This window comes from Loxodonta africana, chromosome 18 (genome assembly GCF_030014295.1).
Source record: "Loxodonta africana isolate mLoxAfr1 chromosome 18, mLoxAfr1.hap2, whole genome shotgun sequence".
Lineage (NCBI taxonomy): Eukaryota > Metazoa > Chordata > Mammalia > Proboscidea > Elephantidae > Loxodonta > Loxodonta africana.
In genome coordinates, this window is record NC_087359.1 from 56,635,770 (window position 1) to 56,654,559 (window position 18,790).

Genomic DNA, 18,790 nt, shown 5'->3' on the forward strand with positions numbered 1-18,790 from the left:
TTTAGTATAAGCTGGACTGTATGAAGAAGAACAGGCCATCAGGATTGGAGGAAAACACATTAACAAGCTGCCATATGACATAGTCTTGCTTGCTAAAATTGAAAAGAACTTGAAGCACTTGCAGCTGAAGATCAAAGACCATAGCCTTCAGTATGGATTACACCTCAACATAAAGAAAACAAAAATCCTCACAACTGGACCAATAAGCAGCATCATGATAAATGGAGAAAATATTGAATTTGAAAAGAATTTTATTTTATTTGAATTCACAATCAACATCCATGGAAGCAGCAGTCAAGAAATCAAAAGACACATTGCATTGGGCAAATCTGCTGCAAAAGACCTCTTTAAAGTGTTAAAAAGCAAAGAGGTAACTTTAAGGACTAAGGTACCTGACCCAAGCCATGGTGTTTTCAATCACCTCATATGCATGTGAAAGCTGGATAATGAACAAGGAAGACTGAGGAGGAACTAGTGCCTTTGAATTATGGTGCTGGCGAAGAATATTGAATATACCATGGACTGTCAAAGAATGAACAAATCTGTCTTGGAAGAAGTACAGCCAGAATGCTCATTAGAAGCAAGGATGGCGAAACTTCATCTCACATATTTTGGACAGGTTATCAGTAAGAATCAGTCCCTGCAGAAGGGCACCATGGTTGGTAAAGTAGAGAGTCAGCGAAAAGAGTAAGACCCTCAAGGAGATGGATTAGCATGGTGGCTGTAACAACGTGCTCAAGCATAACTATTGTGAGGATGATGTGGGACCGGCCAGTGTTTCATCCTGTTGTACATAAGGTCGCTTTGAGTAGGCACCGACTCTGTGGCACCTAATAAGAACAACAGAATGCAAAATTCACACAGGCTCTTTTGGAGATGGAAAAGGCTTTGGTCATTTGTGTTTCAGTATTTCCGGTCCGGTTGAATGTCTTGAAGAGATCAATATCTTCAAAGAGAGAGTATGGTGATTACATTTTTCTTTTGAATTAAAGTATAATTTCCGTAAAGTACGCAAATCTTAAGTGTACACTTTGATGAATATTTACATATGCATACACCCATGTACTGACTATCCAGATCAAGTATTTCCAGTACCCAGAATGCTCCCTGTGCCTTCCCAGTTGGTACTTACTCACTAATTTGACCTCTGTGTTAAATTTTAAAGATAAAATACAAAACTAAAAGAAATATCAAGCTTTTTGAGGGGCACTTTCAAGCGACAGACTCCTAGAGCAATTTTTTTCTGTTCTTAAGGATCCTTCACTAGCAAGCTGTGCTCAGCTAAGGCTTCTGAGACCTAGTGGGACCTATGTAAAGACAATTTCTTCTGCAGTATTGTGCTTTCTTTAGTAGGTGCTTTTGACTTATTGAAGAGCTATTTCTTGGGTTGGTATTTTAAATTATTTGTGTAATGTGTTTGAGTTACTATATAAAGCACTTAGAACAGGACACATAGTAGCTGGATACATATAAGCCCTAGGTAAGTGATAGCTATTATTGTGAGGTATACAAGTGACAAAAGAAGTTTTGTCATTTCCATTTTAATAATTCTTAGAGCAAGATAAAAATGGAAGCTAAATTTCAGAATAAGGGGAAGAGTATTTACAGTTGAAATGATGAAGTAAAAGAGCTTAACAGATTTCAAAGGGTGGCTTGAGAAGACAAAGTAAATAAAATGGCATGTTCAAAGACCTGGAGTTAGAAAACCAAAAGGGAAGAACATGCTTGGCATTTCTTAAGCTGAAAGAGCTGAAGAAAAAATTCAAGCCTGAAGTTGCAATACTGAAGGATTCTACAGGGAAGATATTAAATGATGCAGGAAGCATCAAAAGAAGATGGAAGGAATACAAAGAGTCACTAAACCGAAAAAAACTGGTTGAAGTGCAACCATTTCAGGAGGTAGCATATGATCAGGAACCAATGGTACTGAAGGAAGAGGTCCAAGACTCACTGAAGGCATTGGTGAAAAACAAGGCTGCAGGAATTGATGGAATACTGTCATGGATTGAATTGTATTCCCCCAAAATATCTGTCAACTGGGCTAGGTCCATGATTCCCAGCCTTGTATGATTGTCTCCTGTGATTTCCCTATGTGTTGGAAATCCTACCACTATGATGGAGCAAGCTGGATTAGCGGCAGTTATATTGATGAGATCTACAAGATTTGATAGTGCCTTATCTCTTTTGAGATATAAAGGAGAGAAACAAGCAGAGAGACATAGGGACCTCGTACCACCATGAAAGCAGTGCCGGGAGTAGAGCATGTCCTTTGGACCTGGCATACCTGTGCAGAAATTCCTAATCTGGGGGAAGGTTGATGAGAGTGCTGACAGAGAGAGACAGCCTACCCCTGGAGCTGATGCCCTGAATTTGGACTTCTAGCCTACTAGACTGTGAGAGAATAAATTTCTCTTTGTTGAAGCCATCCACTTGTGGTATTTCTGTTATAGCAGCACTAGATAACTAAGACAAATACCAATTGAGATGTTTCAACAAACGGATGCAGCGCTGGAAGTACTCACTCATCTATGCCAAGAAATTTGGAAGACAGCTGCCTGGCCAACCAACTGGAAGAGATCCATATTCATACCTATTCCAAAGAAAGGTGATTCAACCAAATGAGAAAATTATTGAACAATATCTATTAATATCACACACAAGTAAAATTTTGCTGAAGATCATTCAAAAGCAGTTGCAGCAGTACATCAATAGAGAACTGCCAGAAGTTCAAGCCGGATTCAGAAGAGGACGTGGAACCAGGGATATCATTGCTGATGTCAGATGGGTCCTGGCTGAAAGCAGAGAATACCAGAAAGATGTTTACCTGTGTTTTATTGACTATGCAAAGGCATTTGACTATGTAGGTTCTAACAAATTATCTATAACATTATTAAGAATGGGAATCCTAGAACACTTAATTGTGCTTATGAATAACCTGTACATAGATTAAGAGGCAGTCATTAAAACAGAACAGGGGGATAGTACATGGTTTAAAATCAGGAAAGGTGTGTGTCAGGGTTGTATCCTTTCACCATACTTACTCATATGCTGAGCAAATAATCCAAGAAACTGGTCTATACGAAGAACTCAGCTTCAGGGCTGGAGCAAGGCTTATTAACAGCCTGCGTTGTGCAGATGACAAAACTTCACTTTGCCGAAAGTGAAGAGGACTTGAAGCACTTACGGATGGAGATCAAAGACCACAGCCTTCAGTATGGATTACACCTCAACATAAGGAAAATAAAAATCCTCACAACTGGACCAATAAGCAACATCATGATAAATGGTGAAAAGATTGAAGTTGTCAAGGATTTCATTTTACTTGGATCCAAAATCAACACCCATGGAATCAGCAGTCAAGAAATCAGATGAGGGGACCTAACAACAACATTTACAGTTGATTTAAAAATTGTCATTATCTTGGCAAGGTCTCTATCAAATTTGCCTTGAAATGAAAAATCATGATCTGTTAGTACTTCCTGACTTCCTTATAAAGAAATGAGCAAATGTCTTTTCTTATTCTGTCATACATTTATTTAGTGAGCACCTGTTGTATACTAAAAAACCAAACCAGCTGCCTTCCAGTTGATTCCTACTAATGCTGGTGAACAAGACGGGAAAAAAAATCCCTGTGCAAAAGCTTCGTATCTGGTATCTTAGTGTTAACACAGGCCCCAGAGCCTTTCCTATTACCAAGAAATTTCATCTTTGTTTTATATCCATGATTTTGTTCCACTCTCCTAATGTCTCACAGCTTAGAGAATTAAGAAATGATGACGCCAAAGCCAACCTCTGCCTCAGTTCTGAGATCAGCAGGTAAATTGTAAAAGGAAAAAAGGGAAAGGCACAGAGAAAGTGGAACATGGTTAATTACGAAGACTATTCCCCTTTCATAAATCACAGAGGATCAAGGTGCTAATATGTATGTTGAAATAAACTGGTCTAGCAAGAAGTCCTGCTTGGGCTTTTTATCATCTTCCGAACTTAAATAGAACTGAGCCACATCGTTATTATTTTAGGTTAGGTGATGACAACAGCGGTACCGCTTCCAAAGATGGGTTATCTGATGGTTCTCTTAGAAATGCAGGCTAAATGCAGGTTTAAGGAAGATCTGTCTATATTGATTTATCAAGGTAACTTCCAAATTTTTCCGTGCCAGGATCCCCGTTTCTAAAAAAATTATAGCTCCTGATACCCACCCAGGGCCATGGGTTTAGATTTTGTCTACAAACCCAGGTTAGTTATTGAAACAATGAAAATTTCTCCCCATTTTAAAATTAATCATTCAATCAGAGACTCTGATCGGTACGTGAAATTCAATATGTCACACTGGCTTACTAAATCTAGCCGAAAGCAAAGAAATGTTTTCGGTGGACCGGTCCGCGTTAGCGCCCCTGATGACTTTCATCAGTGACTTTTTGAAAATTTTTTTTTTATTATTATACGTTATCCTACACTCTTTGTTTTTGTTGTTGTTGCTGGTGTTGAAAACCGAGGGCGCAGGATGGGAACAGAAAAAAAGAAGCCAACATCCTTAGGGAAAATTCATTTCAAGCTACGTTCAGGTAACTGCTTTCGATCCGCAAGCGCCTTTTCGGTCCCCCGACCACGTCCAAGCCTCTCGCGCATCTAGCCCCGCCCATCCGAGCCCCTCCCCTGCTATCTTGTCCTCCCGAGTCTCCCTCCCACCTCCCGGAGGGGTTCCTGCTGCAATCCCACATTCAGCCGCAGGGAGGTGCCAGCTGCCGCAAGAGCCGAAGGGCCCTCCCCACTGGCGGAGGTGGCGGAAGCGGAAGAGGCGGGAGCTAGGGAGCACGTTACGTGAGTACGTGCGAGAGTAAAGGCAGGATTGCAGGAATAGACGGTGGACTTTGTTTGCGCGTGTTGGCGGGTGTGAATTTTCTGACTGTGGTGTAGAGTTGGAACCTCATGGCGGAGATAATCCAGGAACGCATAGAAGATCGGCTCCCCGAATTGGAACAGCTGGAGCGCATCGGCTTGTTCAGCCATGCGGAGATTAAGTGAGGGAGCGCTGGGGAAGAAGAGCTGGGCGGGCTGAGGGGAGCTTGGGGGCGTGTGCGTGGCGGGGGCAGGGATGGGGGCACTTTTATTTTCCTAACGTGGTGGAAGCCCATTTCCGGATTTTGATGATACCTAGAATTAATTCTCATCCATTGCGAGATGGTCCATCTGTCTGTCCGTTTATCCATCAAACATATTGACAGCCTTTCTTAGAGCCAGGTCTTGAGGCTACAAAAATGATAAAAAACTGGGTCGCTGCCCATCAGGAGTCAACAGTACACTGTGTGTGTGTGTGTGTGGTGGGAGAGACAGATTAAACATTTAGATTACCGTACGGTGTACTCTAAATTGATTGCACTACATTGTACTCTTCTGAAGATGTGAAAGTGGCAAGTCAGGAGGAGCGAATAAGTTTTCCTAGGCTTGAAGACGGGGACCATTGGGTTTCGTATTTTACCCCAGCGCCTAGCTACAGCTCCTGGGACATAGTTGGCATTCAGTGATTTATTTGTTAAAATTAATTGAGCTTAATAGTTGTTAAATGGTTTTCGGTTACTGTTTCTTTGTTTTGCAATGACTAAATTTAGTAACGTGCCTATGGGACTCGTAAACATTTGTTAATGGAACAGTATAACAGTGTAGACTCTTAATAAGGTCCTCAGTAAGTCTTTACTATTACCACTCATAAAGACAGTTGTCTTCCACATCTTGCATTAAATTCTTGTAGCATACATCTGTTGTGTATTACCGGTTTGGCTAAGGATAGTGAATGTTTTCCTATAAATCTTTTGTAGCAATAAACCTTTTCATTCTAGGTTTTTTTTTTTTTAATTGTTGAAAATTTACAAATAGTAATTTAGGAAAGAGACTTGATTATTACTAAAATCTAAGCAATCTGAATGTGGAGAGAAAAAGATCTTTTGTAATACTTCATATAAGTAATGTAAAGTACTTAACATTATTTGCTTTGCTGATAGAAATGTAAATGGTACTGGTTATAGAGTAAGATAATTTTCATAAAAATTTTAAAGTAAATCTTGATGCAGTTAAGAACACAGAAGTAATCATGTATGCTTGTATGCCATAGATACTTGTATTTGGTATTTACGTGTTTTGGTAAATATGTTTTAAAAATATATTAAAAATAAAGAGATTTTAAAGAAAAAGTTCTTTAACTTTTGCTCTTTTGAAGTGTTATATTTTAAATGGCTTTCTCCTCAGAGCTATCATTAAGAAGGCTTCGGATCTAGAATACAGAATACAGCGAAGAGCCCTTTTTAAGGAAGATTTTATCAATTATGTTCAAGTAAGTGAACACTTTCATCGCTTCTTAATCCCCTCACAGATTTTAAATCAGGTAAAATATAGAACTGTGAGTGTGGTATTAATATTCTACAAAATTCTAGAATCTGTGATAAAACAGGTAGTTTTTGAACTGATAAGAAATAGAGGTAATTATTGGGAGTAGCCTTGCTCTTAGCGCTAAGGCTTTAGTCCTTGCCAGATTGAACTCCCTTCTTTTTTTCTATTGAATTAATAGATCAGAGACACAGTGTATCAAGATTTAAGCAAGGATTTGATAAACAGCTTCTTGTGGGACAAGATAGAGGAATGGGAGTTTGATGATAGTAGATGGTTAAAAAGTTAACACTGTGTGTCAGTAAATCTGTCAGGCTGGAAGAAGTAAAATGAAATCCTCGACAACTTCAGTCTTTTCTCCATTTATATGATGTTGCTTATTGGTCCACTTGTGAGGATTTTTGTTTTCTTTATGTTGAGATATAGTCCATACTGAAGGCTGTGGTCTTTGATCTTCATTAGTAAGTGCTTCAAGTCCTCTTCACTTTCAGCAAGCAAGGTTGTGTCAGCTGCATAATGCAGGTTGTTAATGAGTCTTACTCCAATCCTGATGCCCCGATCTTCTTCATACAGTCCAGCTCCTTGGATTATTTGCTCAGCATATAGATTGAATAGGTGTGGTGAAAAGATACAACCTTGATGCACACCTTTCCTGACTTTAAAACAATCAGCATCCCCTTGTTCTGTTCGAGTGACTACCTCTTGATCTGTGTACAGGCTCCTCATGAGCACAATTGAGTGTTCTGGAATTCTCATCCTTTGCAATGTTATCCATAATTTGTTATGATCCACACAGTCGAATGCTTTTGCATAGTCAATAAAACACAGGTAAACATCCTTCTGGTTTTTTCTGCTTTCAGCCAGGATCTATGTGACATCAGTAATGATATCCCTGGTTCCACGTCCTCGTCTGAATCTGGCTGGAATTTCTGGCAGCTCCCTGTTGATATACTGCTGCAGCTTTCAGCTAGTATACTTTTGTCTGCTTTATTTGTTGATGTATCAGCTAAGATTTTATTTGAAGACCTTTTTTTTTTTTATTGTGCTCTAAGTGAACGTTTACAAACCAAGTCAGTCTGTCATACGAAAACTCATATACACCTTGTTGTATATGCCTAGTTGCTCTCCCTCTAATGAGACAGCGCACTCTTTCCCTCCACTCTCTGTTTTCGTGTCCATTCGGCCAGTCTCTGCCCCCATTGCCCTCCCGTACCTTCTCCAGACAGGATCTGCCCACATAGTCTCATGTGTCTACTTGGTCCAAGGAGCTCACTCCTCACCAGTTCATTTTCTGTCCCATAGTCCAGTCCCATCCCTGTCTGAAGAGTTGGCTTTGTGAAGAACTCTTTTTTTTAACTAAAAGTCTGAGCACACTCTTGTAGACTAGATGTTTGGAAAGTTAGTTGAATTTTGATACTATAGCTCTTGTAAGTCTTACGGTTTTAGTAACTTTTTAAAAAATATCTAAAGTGATTATAGGTCCCTTGGTGGTGCAGACAGTTAACACACTTAACTGCCAACCAAAAAGGTGGGCGGTTCAAGTCTTCTCAGAGGCACCTTGGAAGAAAGGCCTGGCTATCTACTTCTGAAAAATTAGCCATTGAAAACCCTATGGGGCACAGTTCTACTGTGACACACATATGGTTGCCATCAGTCATTATCGACTTCATGGTAACTTTTTTTTAAGAGATTATAAGTGTGCTAATTATTATATGTGTTTGTGAGCTTTGGAAACCCTGATTGCGTAGGGGTTAAGGGCTATGGCTGCGAACCAAAGGGTTGGCAGTTCAGATCCACCAGGTGCTCTTTGGAAACTCTATGGAGCAGTTATACTTTGTCCTGTAGGGTTGTCGCTGTGAGTCAGCATCGACTCGATGGCACTGGGTTTGGTTTTTGGTTTCGGTGAGCTTTACAAATATAAGATGAATTTTTCAGTGAATGCTAGGTATTCATCTTCGTAACAAAATAATTTTTACTTTATATTCTTGATTTTTAGTTTTTTTGTATGATTTTAATTAAATGCATTTTCTGTGTTTAAAAGGTTATAGTAATTTTTGTTTTCTCAGTATTTGTATATTTTTTATCCGTAGTATGAAATTAATCTTTTGGAGCTGATTCAGAGAAGAAGAACAGTAAGTAGATGATTTTCTGGAAGTTGGGGGACAAGGGAAACACAGAATTATGCAGTGTGGCTCTATAGCTGGAACTTAGGTTTGGGAGGCACTTGGCCTTGATAAATTGTGTGGTGACACGCCTGTAATTATTTGCTTCCCCCATCAGTACTGTTTAATGATAAAGTAGGAATGTTGCTTCGGATAAATGTGATTGACATGAGGCTTTGGTTTTTTTGTCCTCTTTTAGCGCATTGGGTATTCATTTAAGAAGGACGAGATTGAGCATTCTATCGTAAGACGAATACAAGGCGTCTTCCGACGTGCTTCATCAAAGTGGAAGGTAAGTGATCAGAGTGTCCTTGACTGTAGAAGATGTGAGGATGTGTGTTACACATGTTATGACTTAGGTGTTCAAATGTATTGTTCTGTAGTCTTATCTTGGGTATCTCAGGTCTTATCTTTCTGATGGCATCATTGCTTAAAACATTTTTTCAACCAGTTAACAGGCCACTAAGAAAATTGATCTCACTACCTTGTAATTGGTGTTGAAAACAGGGTATTTGATACATAATTGAGGATCAAAAAATTGTCTGGGAGATGGTTGGATGTATTTCTGAGCAGAGCTTCCGTTCATTTGTGGTTCGAACCCCTGCTGAGAATTTGCATTTTTAACAAGTTCCCAGGCAATGCTTGTGCTGCTGGTTAGGGACCAATTCTGAGAACCACTAGTAGAGTAGCAGTTCTCAAAATTTATTACACAGAAGAATCACCTGGGGATTTTGTTAAATTGTAGATTCTGATTTAGTATATCTGGGGTGGAAACAAATATTCCCAGCAGGGCTTTGAACCGGAACAAACTGATAGAAGCTCTGTTTCTAAGTAAAGTATGTTGAAGAGTAGGGAGGGTTGCAGTTTGGGAGTGTGAAATAAATGCTTAGAGTAGGGACAGCTCCTCAGTAACTTCATTCTGTCCCAGTTTGGCTCTGGGGCTGGTCCTATTACATGAAATGTTTATATGTGCTTTGGGTTCTGGGGAATGGCAAATTTTGTGTTTTAACCCCTCGTTGAGATTATAAGAACTTCACTGAACAAATTGGATAGCTGTTTTTGAGTATGGTGGGAGGATGTTGAGGGAATGGAGTGAGTTATGGCTTAGAGATGCAAGGACTCGGTGAGGACAAGCCTAATGGGCTGAGGGGCATGGTAACAAATTGGATTTTCTGAGATCTGCCTTTGTTTCTAAGAAAGTTAATCACTGCAAAGATGTATTATATATAAAGGTGAATTGAGGCAACTTACCGCGTTGCTTTTCTTGCAGGATGACGTTCAACTGTGGCTGTCATATGTGGTCTTTTGTAAGAAATGGGTGAGTATTGGGGAGCCAGGTCTTGCTCTCTTTTCTTTTCTTTCAGTCGGTCTGCCTTTTAAGCCTCGTACTTCCTTACTGAACTCCATGTTTTCTCCACAGTTGTAGAGATATCCATGGTTCCTTTGGTTTTCTCCAAAGTTATAGAGACAAAATTCAAGAAGGCTGAAGTTCAGTGTAATAGCGTTTGTATATCTGAATGAGTATTTTCCTAAATGAGTTCCGTGTCAGTTGAAACGAAAGCGATTGCTACGTGTATTTGTTGAGGAAAGATGAGTTATGTTCAGAATGGTTATGTTTAAGCGCTTTCACCCAGAGTGTCCAAAACTTTATCAAGAAGTGACTGAGTGTGTGTGTGTATAGGATGAGAAAGGGACGTCTCAGTTTTTTCTCTGGTGGTACGAGAAAATGACAATTGTGACTATTGCTTTGCCCCTAGCAATAGCAGTTCTCACTCTGCTGGGTTTTACAATTGGCGAGGATACAGGACAGATGAGCTAGAGGCTAATGACGTTGATTTCACAGTGCGAAGAATACAAAGCTTTTTTTCTCTTTTTTACAGGCTACCAAAGTTCAACTTAGCAAGGTATTCTCTGCTATGTTGGCCATTCATTCAAACAAGCCAGGTATGGTGAAATCTTTGTCTTTTTTTTTGTTTTGTTTTAAACACTATTTAGACTTAAGCATTTTGGAATTTATTTTACTTTATAAACCTAAGGGAAATTGTTTTGAGGACTTGAGCTTAGGTAGTTGGTCTGAGCAGTTGTTGCTGAATAGCCTTTTCTTAGTTCATTCCTGCCTGCTGTACGTTAGTTACTGTACCAGGTGTATCTGTAGACAAGGACTGTGTTTCTTTTTAGTAGATGGTGAGATAAACTCTTCGGTACTTTGGGGAACTTTCTATTTGGAGTCAGGCAAAATCTGAGGGATTTCAAAAACTTGAAGGGGAAAATGTTAATACAGATTTTAGAACAGTGTCTGGCACAAAGTAGGTACTTGTGTTTGTAAGGAAAAGACTTCTGGTTAATTATGGGTGAATGACACATTATAGTGGAGGTGCAGTGCCTATTCTCAGGGTATAAATGTCTCAACCAGGTATGTCGTACTACGCAAGACTCAAATAGGCTGTATTGGCCATGGTTTACTCAGAAGGATATAGCAGAGTAGCAGTTGGCATGTTTCTTCAGACTTCTGGTTCCCTAGGTGACAGTTCAGGTGTGAGAGGACAATACCGCATGAGTGGGTGGGGGAGCCATTCTGGCTTGGAAGGCCCATGGATGGGCATAGCTTCCTGGTGCCTAACAAAGCCATACTGAGTTTCAGGAGTTACATGCTCAAGAAAGCCCAAGGCAATGGCTGTCCATTAATCACAGCCCTCCAAGTCCACATGTGGTTACCAGCCGTGGGTCGTTTATTTATTTATTTTTCATGATTTTTTTTTTCTTGTACTCTGGATGAAGGTTTACAAAGCAAATTAGTTTCTCATTACACAGTAATATACATATTGTTTTGTGACATTGGTTGCCAACCCCAGGACATGTCAACACTCTGCCCTTCTTGACCTTGGGTTCCCTGTTACCAGCTTTCCTGTACCCTATTGCCTGCCTTCTTGTCCTTGCCCTTGGACTGGTGCGCCCATTTAGTCTCATATCATTTTATGGGCCTGTCTAATCTTTGGCTGAAGGGTAAACCTCAGGAGTGACTTTAGTACTGACTTAAAAGGGTGTGCTGAGATGGCTGCTCACAAGCTTTTAAGACCCCAGGCACTACTCACCAAAGCGAGATGTAGAACCCATTTTCTTCATAAACTATGTTATGCCAGTTGACCTTGATGTCCTCAAGAACCATGGGTCATTTTTACCATAAGCAATCTTGCCAAATAACATAGCTGAGCTTTATTAAGTTGCTAGGGAAATGGCTAGAATTTAACTCAGTGTTAAGTTCCCATAGAGAAAGGCAGAGAGGTTTTGTTTTTAAGCCTTTATGTCCAGCAGGTACAATTAAAAATTTACTTTTTAAATTATGAACTATTTCCAAGAGAGAAAAAACTACTTAAAATGGAGAAAAAAATAATCTGATTTCATCGATTCTAAGATGTAAATTCTTTTTCTGGGGTTTTGACAACTTTAAAATTTGTGTGACTTAAAATGGTGGTGGCCTGAGATTTGATGAACTACATTATCAGGTAATCATGTACCCATTATCCATACTGAACAGATACTAACATTTACCTGTTTGCTTTACAATGCTTTTTTTAAGTTTAGTTAAAATAAGAAAACTTCACAGATATCTCTTAGAAGCTCATTTCTCTGTATACCCTTCTTTGGTAAGACTTCTTAAAAAGTTCTTTGACTATTACTATTGGAGCATTGGTCTTTTTTCGTTTGACTTAATTATATTGACTGAAGTGAAGTCTGATGATTTTCTCCATTTCTAGCTTTGTGGATTATGGCAGCCAAATGGGAAATGGAAGATCGCTTGTCTTCAGAAAGTGCAAGACAGCTATTTCTTCGGGCTCTGCGCTTTCACCCAGAGTGTCCAAAACTTTATCAAGAAGTGAGTGTGTGTCTGAGTGTATAGGATGGGAAAGTGACGTTCCTGTTTCTCTGGAGACGCATATCCTTTCTTATTGCTAAGTTAAAGAAGACTTCAGTTTATAGAGGCCAGTGATAAGTGTGTTGGGGAGCTTCTGGGGGCAAGGGAGCCAGGACGGTGAGTAGAAACTTCTTTATATTTCTTGGCCAGTGTTAAGTGTGGACAGTGTACAGCTTCTAGGTTGTTAGAGGTTTCCCACTAGGGTTAGGAGAAATAGGGAACTGAACCCTATTTTTATTTAAAAGGGGAGCCAAAGTTTAGAGATCTTTTTTTTTTTCTTGTTTCTTGTTATTTTTGGTCTTCTCTCTTTCTGTTTTCTTCACTTCTTCCTTCTCTTTCTCTTGGTCTCTTTTTCTTGAGATGGGTACCCTGTTAGTACCTCCTTACCCTCTTGGGAAATTTATTCCCTTTTAGAGGAGGGGTGCTTTAAAATATTGATGGCCAGGCTCTTGAGAGAAAAATGTTTATAATGGTGTATTTTTGGAAACTGCCCTTTTCTGAGGCATTTCTCAGAATTTAGTGTTCAAATGAAAAGGAAAAAGATATAGGTGTTTATGCTAATAGGTTTTATAGAAGCCACATCTGTATTTTTGGTGTTGTAGTAATTAATGGTGTTTTTATATCATAGCCTTGTGTTTGTTGCCTTCTTTTCATGTTCTGTTAGATGTCCCTTTTCTGCGTTTATGACTTTAATTGAGAAACTATTGTAAGAAGCAATCTTGCTACTATTGGAAGGTTATTGTATAGTGTCGCCATTTATATGCTTTTGGAGGTGCTCATAAATGCCCATACTTGTATTTTCTAGAATGGAAATAGATCTGTTGCCTATTCCTATCAAAAGTGACTGGAGTTTATTATAGACAGAGAAAACACTTGTATGAAGAAAATAACAGAAAAGTACTTATAGTCTTACTATGTATATTTTTTGCGTATTGTGAACACTTAGAACATATGTTTTATTTCTTGAAAATGGCATTATCCTACATATTCTTGTGTTCTGCATTTTTGTATATAGTTGCATGTTAGTATATATTGACCTATGTCAGTGGTATTCAGACTTTTTCATCTTCAGACCCCTTTCAACCTTAAATAGTACTGAGTATCCAAAGAGCTTTTGTTTATATGGGCTATGTCTATTAATTTTTATTGTATTAGAAATTAAAATAGAGGAATTTAAAATTTTTATGTATTAATTCATTAAAAAATAATAAATACATTACAAATAACCTGTTGACCGTTCAGAGACCCTGAAAGTTTGTCTGGGACCCCCAGGTATCCCGAGACCACATTTTGAGAGCCTCTAATCCACACTATCTGTTTTCATAGCTGCAGTTCTTAAAAAAGTAAAGGTGATTTTTTTATTTTATACTATAAAAGTAATATGTGCTTATAGAAAACTGGGGAACAAAATCAGACAAGTGAAAGCACAGAGAAGGAAAAAACTATGATGGACTGAGGATAAGCAGTGTAAACACTGCAGTGCATTTCCTTACAGCATTTTGGTTTCCGTACACATTTTTCATGTAGTGGTAATTGTGTTGTATGTACAATTTTGTAACCAGCTTAAAAACAAAGCAGAATAACAGAATTGAGGTGTGCCATTACCTGTATCAGCACTTTCCCTGTCATTGGGCATTTAGATTGTTTCCAGTATTTGCTCTTACACTTTTGTTTATGAAACTTTTGGGTATTGAGGATTATTTCTCTATGATAGATTCCTAGTAACAGAATTACTAGTTTAAAGAGTATAAACTTTTAAAAGTTTTTTTTTGAAATCATTTTATTTTATATTGTTGTAGAGAATATACACAGCAAAACATATACCAATTCAACAGTTTCTACGTGTACAATTCAGTGACATTGATTATATTCTTTGAGTCATACAACCATTCTCACCCACCTTTTCTGAGTTGTTCTCTCTCATTAATATAAACTCACTGCCCCCAAGGTTCCTATCTAACCTTTCGAGTTGCTGTTGTCAATTTTCTCCCATAAAGGTAGATCTTAAAAGAGCATACTGCTTAAGCAGACATTCTTTACTAGTTAACCTAAACTATTATTTACTTTTAAGAAGACTTCAGGGGATATTTCTGGTTTAAGGTTTAAAGATAATCTCAAACCAGTAGTTTCAGGGATTCATCCAGCCCCCATGGCTCCAGAAAGTCTGGAGTCTGTGAGAATTTGAAGTTCTCTTCTGCAGTTCCTACCCTCCCCCTCCCCCGCTTTGATCAGGATTCTTCTATAGGATCTTGGATCAAAATGTTCAGTAATGGTAGCACCATCCAGTTCTTCTGGTCTCATGGCAAAGGAAGCAGTTGTTAATGGAGGCCATTAGCCACACACCCTGTTTCCTCCTCCTGTTCCTGACTCTCTTTCTTCCTCTGTTTCTCTGGGTGTATAGACACCCAACTGTTGTACCTTGATGGCTGCTTGCAAGCTTTAAAGACCCCAGGCACTGTGCAGTGAACTGGGAAGTAGAACAGAAGCACTGAACACATGATTAGGTCAAATAACTGAGATGTTCCATGAAACCACAACCTTAAACCTGCAAACTGGAATCAAATCCCATGAGCCGTTTGGTTGTACATAATCAGCCTCAGCAGCTACTCTTTTTACTTCTTGAAGATTTTTGATTTATATCTCAAAATGCTTGCCAAAAGAGCGTAATACATTATCATTTTCACCACACCTTGTTGTTGTCAGCTAGTTTTGTAAAAATAAAATATGAGACTCCCCTCAAGCTCCCCAGATCCAATACTTATGGGTAAAAAAATGATACATTATGTATTTCTGATTAAAAAAAAAAATTCTCCACAAAGATTTTTCAGTTCATTATTTCTCCTCTGTAGTACTTTAGGATGGAGCTGATGCATGCTGAGAAACTGAGAAAGGAAAAGCAAGAATTTGAAAAAGCCAAAATGGAAGTGGTAAGATTCTAATACGTTGTCACTTGTTAGCAATATGTAGTGTTTTGAGCCTGTTTAACAGTAGGAAAAAAAAAGTCTTGGGAATGTGTTTTTCTTTCCAACTTAATGTTGTTACATTTTGAAACTTTAAGATGAGTCTAGAGTTGATTTATTTAAATGTGTTTAGTTACAAAAGTAGGCAAGTGATCATAGAAATGAATAATGATGGAATGGTCAAAAGTTACTTTTAATATTGTATGATTTCATTAAATTGTATGTTAATGGATTGAAAGAAGCTGAAGAAAGTTGTGAAGTGTGTGGTTCCTTAGGCTTCTTTCTTTTCGTTTTTATGTGATTTTTTTTCTTTTACTGTGCTTTAAGTGAAAGTTTACAGTTCAAGTTATGCAGTTTCTCATACATAAATTTATACATACTTTTTTTTAATCGGACTTAACTATAAATTTTTTTTCAAAATTTTTATTGTGCTTTAAGTGAACGTTTAAAAACCAAGTCAGTCTCTCATACAAAAACTTTACATACCCCTTGCTATATACCCTTAGTTGCTCTCTCTCTAATGAGACAGTACACTCCTTCCCTCTGCTCTCTATTTTCGTGTCCATTTGGCCAGCTCCTGACACCCTCTACCCTCTCATCTCTTCTCCAGACAGGAGCTGCCCACATTGTTTTATGTGTCTACTTGATCCAAGAAGAAGCTCACTCTTTACCAGTATCATTTTCTATCCCATAGCCCGGTCCAGTCCCTGTCTGAAGAGTTGGCTTTGGGAATGGTTCCTGTTTTGGGCTAACAGAAGGTCTGGGAACTGTGACCTCTGGGTTCCGTCTAGTCTCAGTCAGACCATTAAATCTGGTCTTTTTATAAGAATTTGAGGTCTGCATCCCACTGCTCTCCTGCTCCCTCAGGGGTTCTCTGTTGTGTTCCTTGTCAGGGCACTCATCAGTTGTAGCCAGGCACCATCTAGTTCTTCTGGTCTCAGGCTGATGTAGTGTCTCGTTTATGTGGCCCTTTCTGTCTCTTGGGCTCATAATTACCTTGTGTCTTTGGTGTTCTTCATTCTCCTTTGCTCCAGGTCAGTTGAGACCAATTGGTGCATCTTAGATGGCCGATTGCTAGCATTTAAGACCCTAGATGCCACTCTCCAAAGTGGGATGCAGAATGTTTTCTCAATAGATTTTATTATGCCAGTTGACGTAGATGTTGCCTGAAACCATGGTCCCCAGACCCCCGTGTGTACTACGCTGGCCCTCGAAGCGTTCAGTTTATTCAGGAAACTGCTTTTGGTTTAGTCTGGTTGTGCTGACCTCTCCTGTATTGTGTGTTGTCTTTCCCTTCACCTAAAATAGTTCTTATCTACCATCTAATTAGTGAAAACCCCTCATCCTCCCTCCCTCCCCGCTCTTGTAACCATCAAAGAATATTTTCTTCTCTGTTTAAACTATTTTTCGAGTTCTTATAATAGCGGTCTCATACGTTATTTGTCCTTTTGCAGCTGACTAATTTCACTCAGCATAATGCCTTCCAGATTCCTCCATGTTATGAAATGTTTCACAGATTCATCATTGTTCTTTATCAATGTGTAGTATTCCATTGTGTGAATATACCGTAATTTATTTATCCCTTTATCTGTTGATGGACACCTTGGTTGCTTCCATCTTTTTGCTGTTTTAAACAGTCCTGCAATAAACATGGGTGTGCATATATCTGTTCGTTACACGCACATTGCTATGTGACCCTAGTTGCTCTCCCTGCAACGTGACAGCACACTCTTCCTTTCCATCCTGAATTTCCCATGTCCATTCAACCAGTTCGTGCCCCTTTTTGCCTTCTCATCTCACGTCTGGACAGGAGCTACCCATGTAGCCTCATGTATCTACTTGAGCTAAGGGAGCACTCTTCACATGCATATCATTTTATGTCTTATAGTCCAGTCTAATCTTTGTCCAGAGTGTTGGCTTTGGTAATGGTTTCAGTTTTGGGCTAAGAGAGCCTGGCGGCCATGTCTTCCACAGTCCCTCCAGTCTCAGTCAGACCCTTAAGCCTGGTTTATGTGATTTTTTATGTAAGAGAATAATTAAAAAAAAAAAGTTTTAAAATGTTGGCACTGAAAAAGAAACTTTGATACCTTCACATGTTATAGTGAGTTTCTGCTTGGAACATTTTTTCCAAATAAAATCTTTCACACAGGGCTAAACAAGGAACTTAAGACCTGCCCTGTTATGATCTAAATGGGAGAGTGAGGCTTTAAAGCCTTGTGATCTTGTGGCCAGTCCAGAAACCTGCGAGAACAGTTTCAAGAACAGTGATCTTTTTCAAGCAGCACATTTTATAAGTGAAGAAACTGGCCCGAAGATGAGGCGTTATTTGCCAGAAGTCGCATGGCACAGCTGGTTTAGGACTGTTAGTCTTCATGGTAGGGTTCTTTCTACTTAATGGCATTGCCCATGAAGTTACCTTCAATATACCTTCCTTTAGGAGAATCTTGATTATGCTGAAGAAATCCTTGCTGGTGAATTGGCACGGATCATCTACAAAAACTCTGTAAGCATAATTAAAGGTAGGTAGCTTCTTTTTTTTTTCTATCTTTTGAAAGCAGAATGTCATGGTGGGAAAGGGTGATCATTCTATTTATAATGAGGAAGACATTAATTTAAAAAATGTTTATTAGAATGTGTATAAAGCTCTGAATGCCGAAATAACATCCCTCTCCTTTTACAGAGGGCATATTTCCCATTAGGATATGTTTGGACATTTTAGTTTTTATTGAGCACTTAAATTCATGTGGGAAGTTGAAAAGAAATAGATGATTCAGTCCATTCCCTCATGCCCTTAAGAAGCGTAGAATAAAGAAAGTTGGAAACAGTATGCTAATAATGGCTTTGTTTGTGTGATGGGGCTGTGGCTGATTTTTTTTTTTTCCCCAATTCAAAGGACCCAAAAATCTAACGTCGAGAAAATGATAAGTGGTTCTTTAGAGTCTTACCGGCAATGAACCTCCTGTGCTTTTTAAATTTTAGGTGCAGAATTCCACATGTCATTGCTTTCAATTGCACAGCTATTTGACTTTGCCAAGCATTTGCAAAAGGAAATTTATGATGAGTAAGTAAAATTGTGAAAGGTGACTCTGTCTATTTCTGATCTTCTGATTGATTTCTTTAAGGGTTTGGGGTTGGATATTTAGGAGGGGGGAAAGCAGATACCACACTAAATCTTTGGAAGAAAAGTTAAATATTACATAAGAAAATATGTTCCTGGAGAAGTTGGTCTGACTCACTCATTGGTTTCGCTTGGAAAATTGTTTTTGTTCAGTAACAAATATATTCTAAGACTCATGTAAAAAACCACATCCTCCTTTCTTGGCATGTCTTTTGTCAATAAAATGAGTTCTACTCATGGACATTTATAGTTGCAT

General features: G+C 38.8%; 1 protein-coding gene across 1 annotated transcript in view; it reads left to right on the forward strand.

Annotated features, from left to right (window-relative positions):
• The first annotated feature begins 4,800 nt into the window (after positions 1-4,800).
• The window catches only part of UTP6 (UTP6 small subunit processome component), a 32,952-nt gene continuing 18,962 nt past the window's right edge, over positions 4,801-18,790 (forward strand). The window contains exons 1-10 of the mRNA XM_003414337.4: positions 4,801-5,021; positions 6,244-6,328; positions 8,472-8,513; positions 8,743-8,835; positions 9,814-9,861; positions 10,424-10,487; positions 12,299-12,417; positions 15,306-15,383; positions 17,854-17,935; positions 18,396-18,477. Of these exons, the coding sequence (XP_003414385.1) occupies positions 4,930-5,021; positions 6,244-6,328; positions 8,472-8,513; positions 8,743-8,835; positions 9,814-9,861; positions 10,424-10,487; positions 12,299-12,417; positions 15,306-15,383; positions 17,854-17,935; positions 18,396-18,477 (785 nt within the window). The 5' untranslated portion in view covers positions 4,801-4,929. The remainder of the gene's footprint in view (positions 5,022-6,243; positions 6,329-8,471; positions 8,514-8,742; positions 8,836-9,813; positions 9,862-10,423; positions 10,488-12,298; positions 12,418-15,305; positions 15,384-17,853; positions 17,936-18,395; positions 18,478-18,790) is intronic.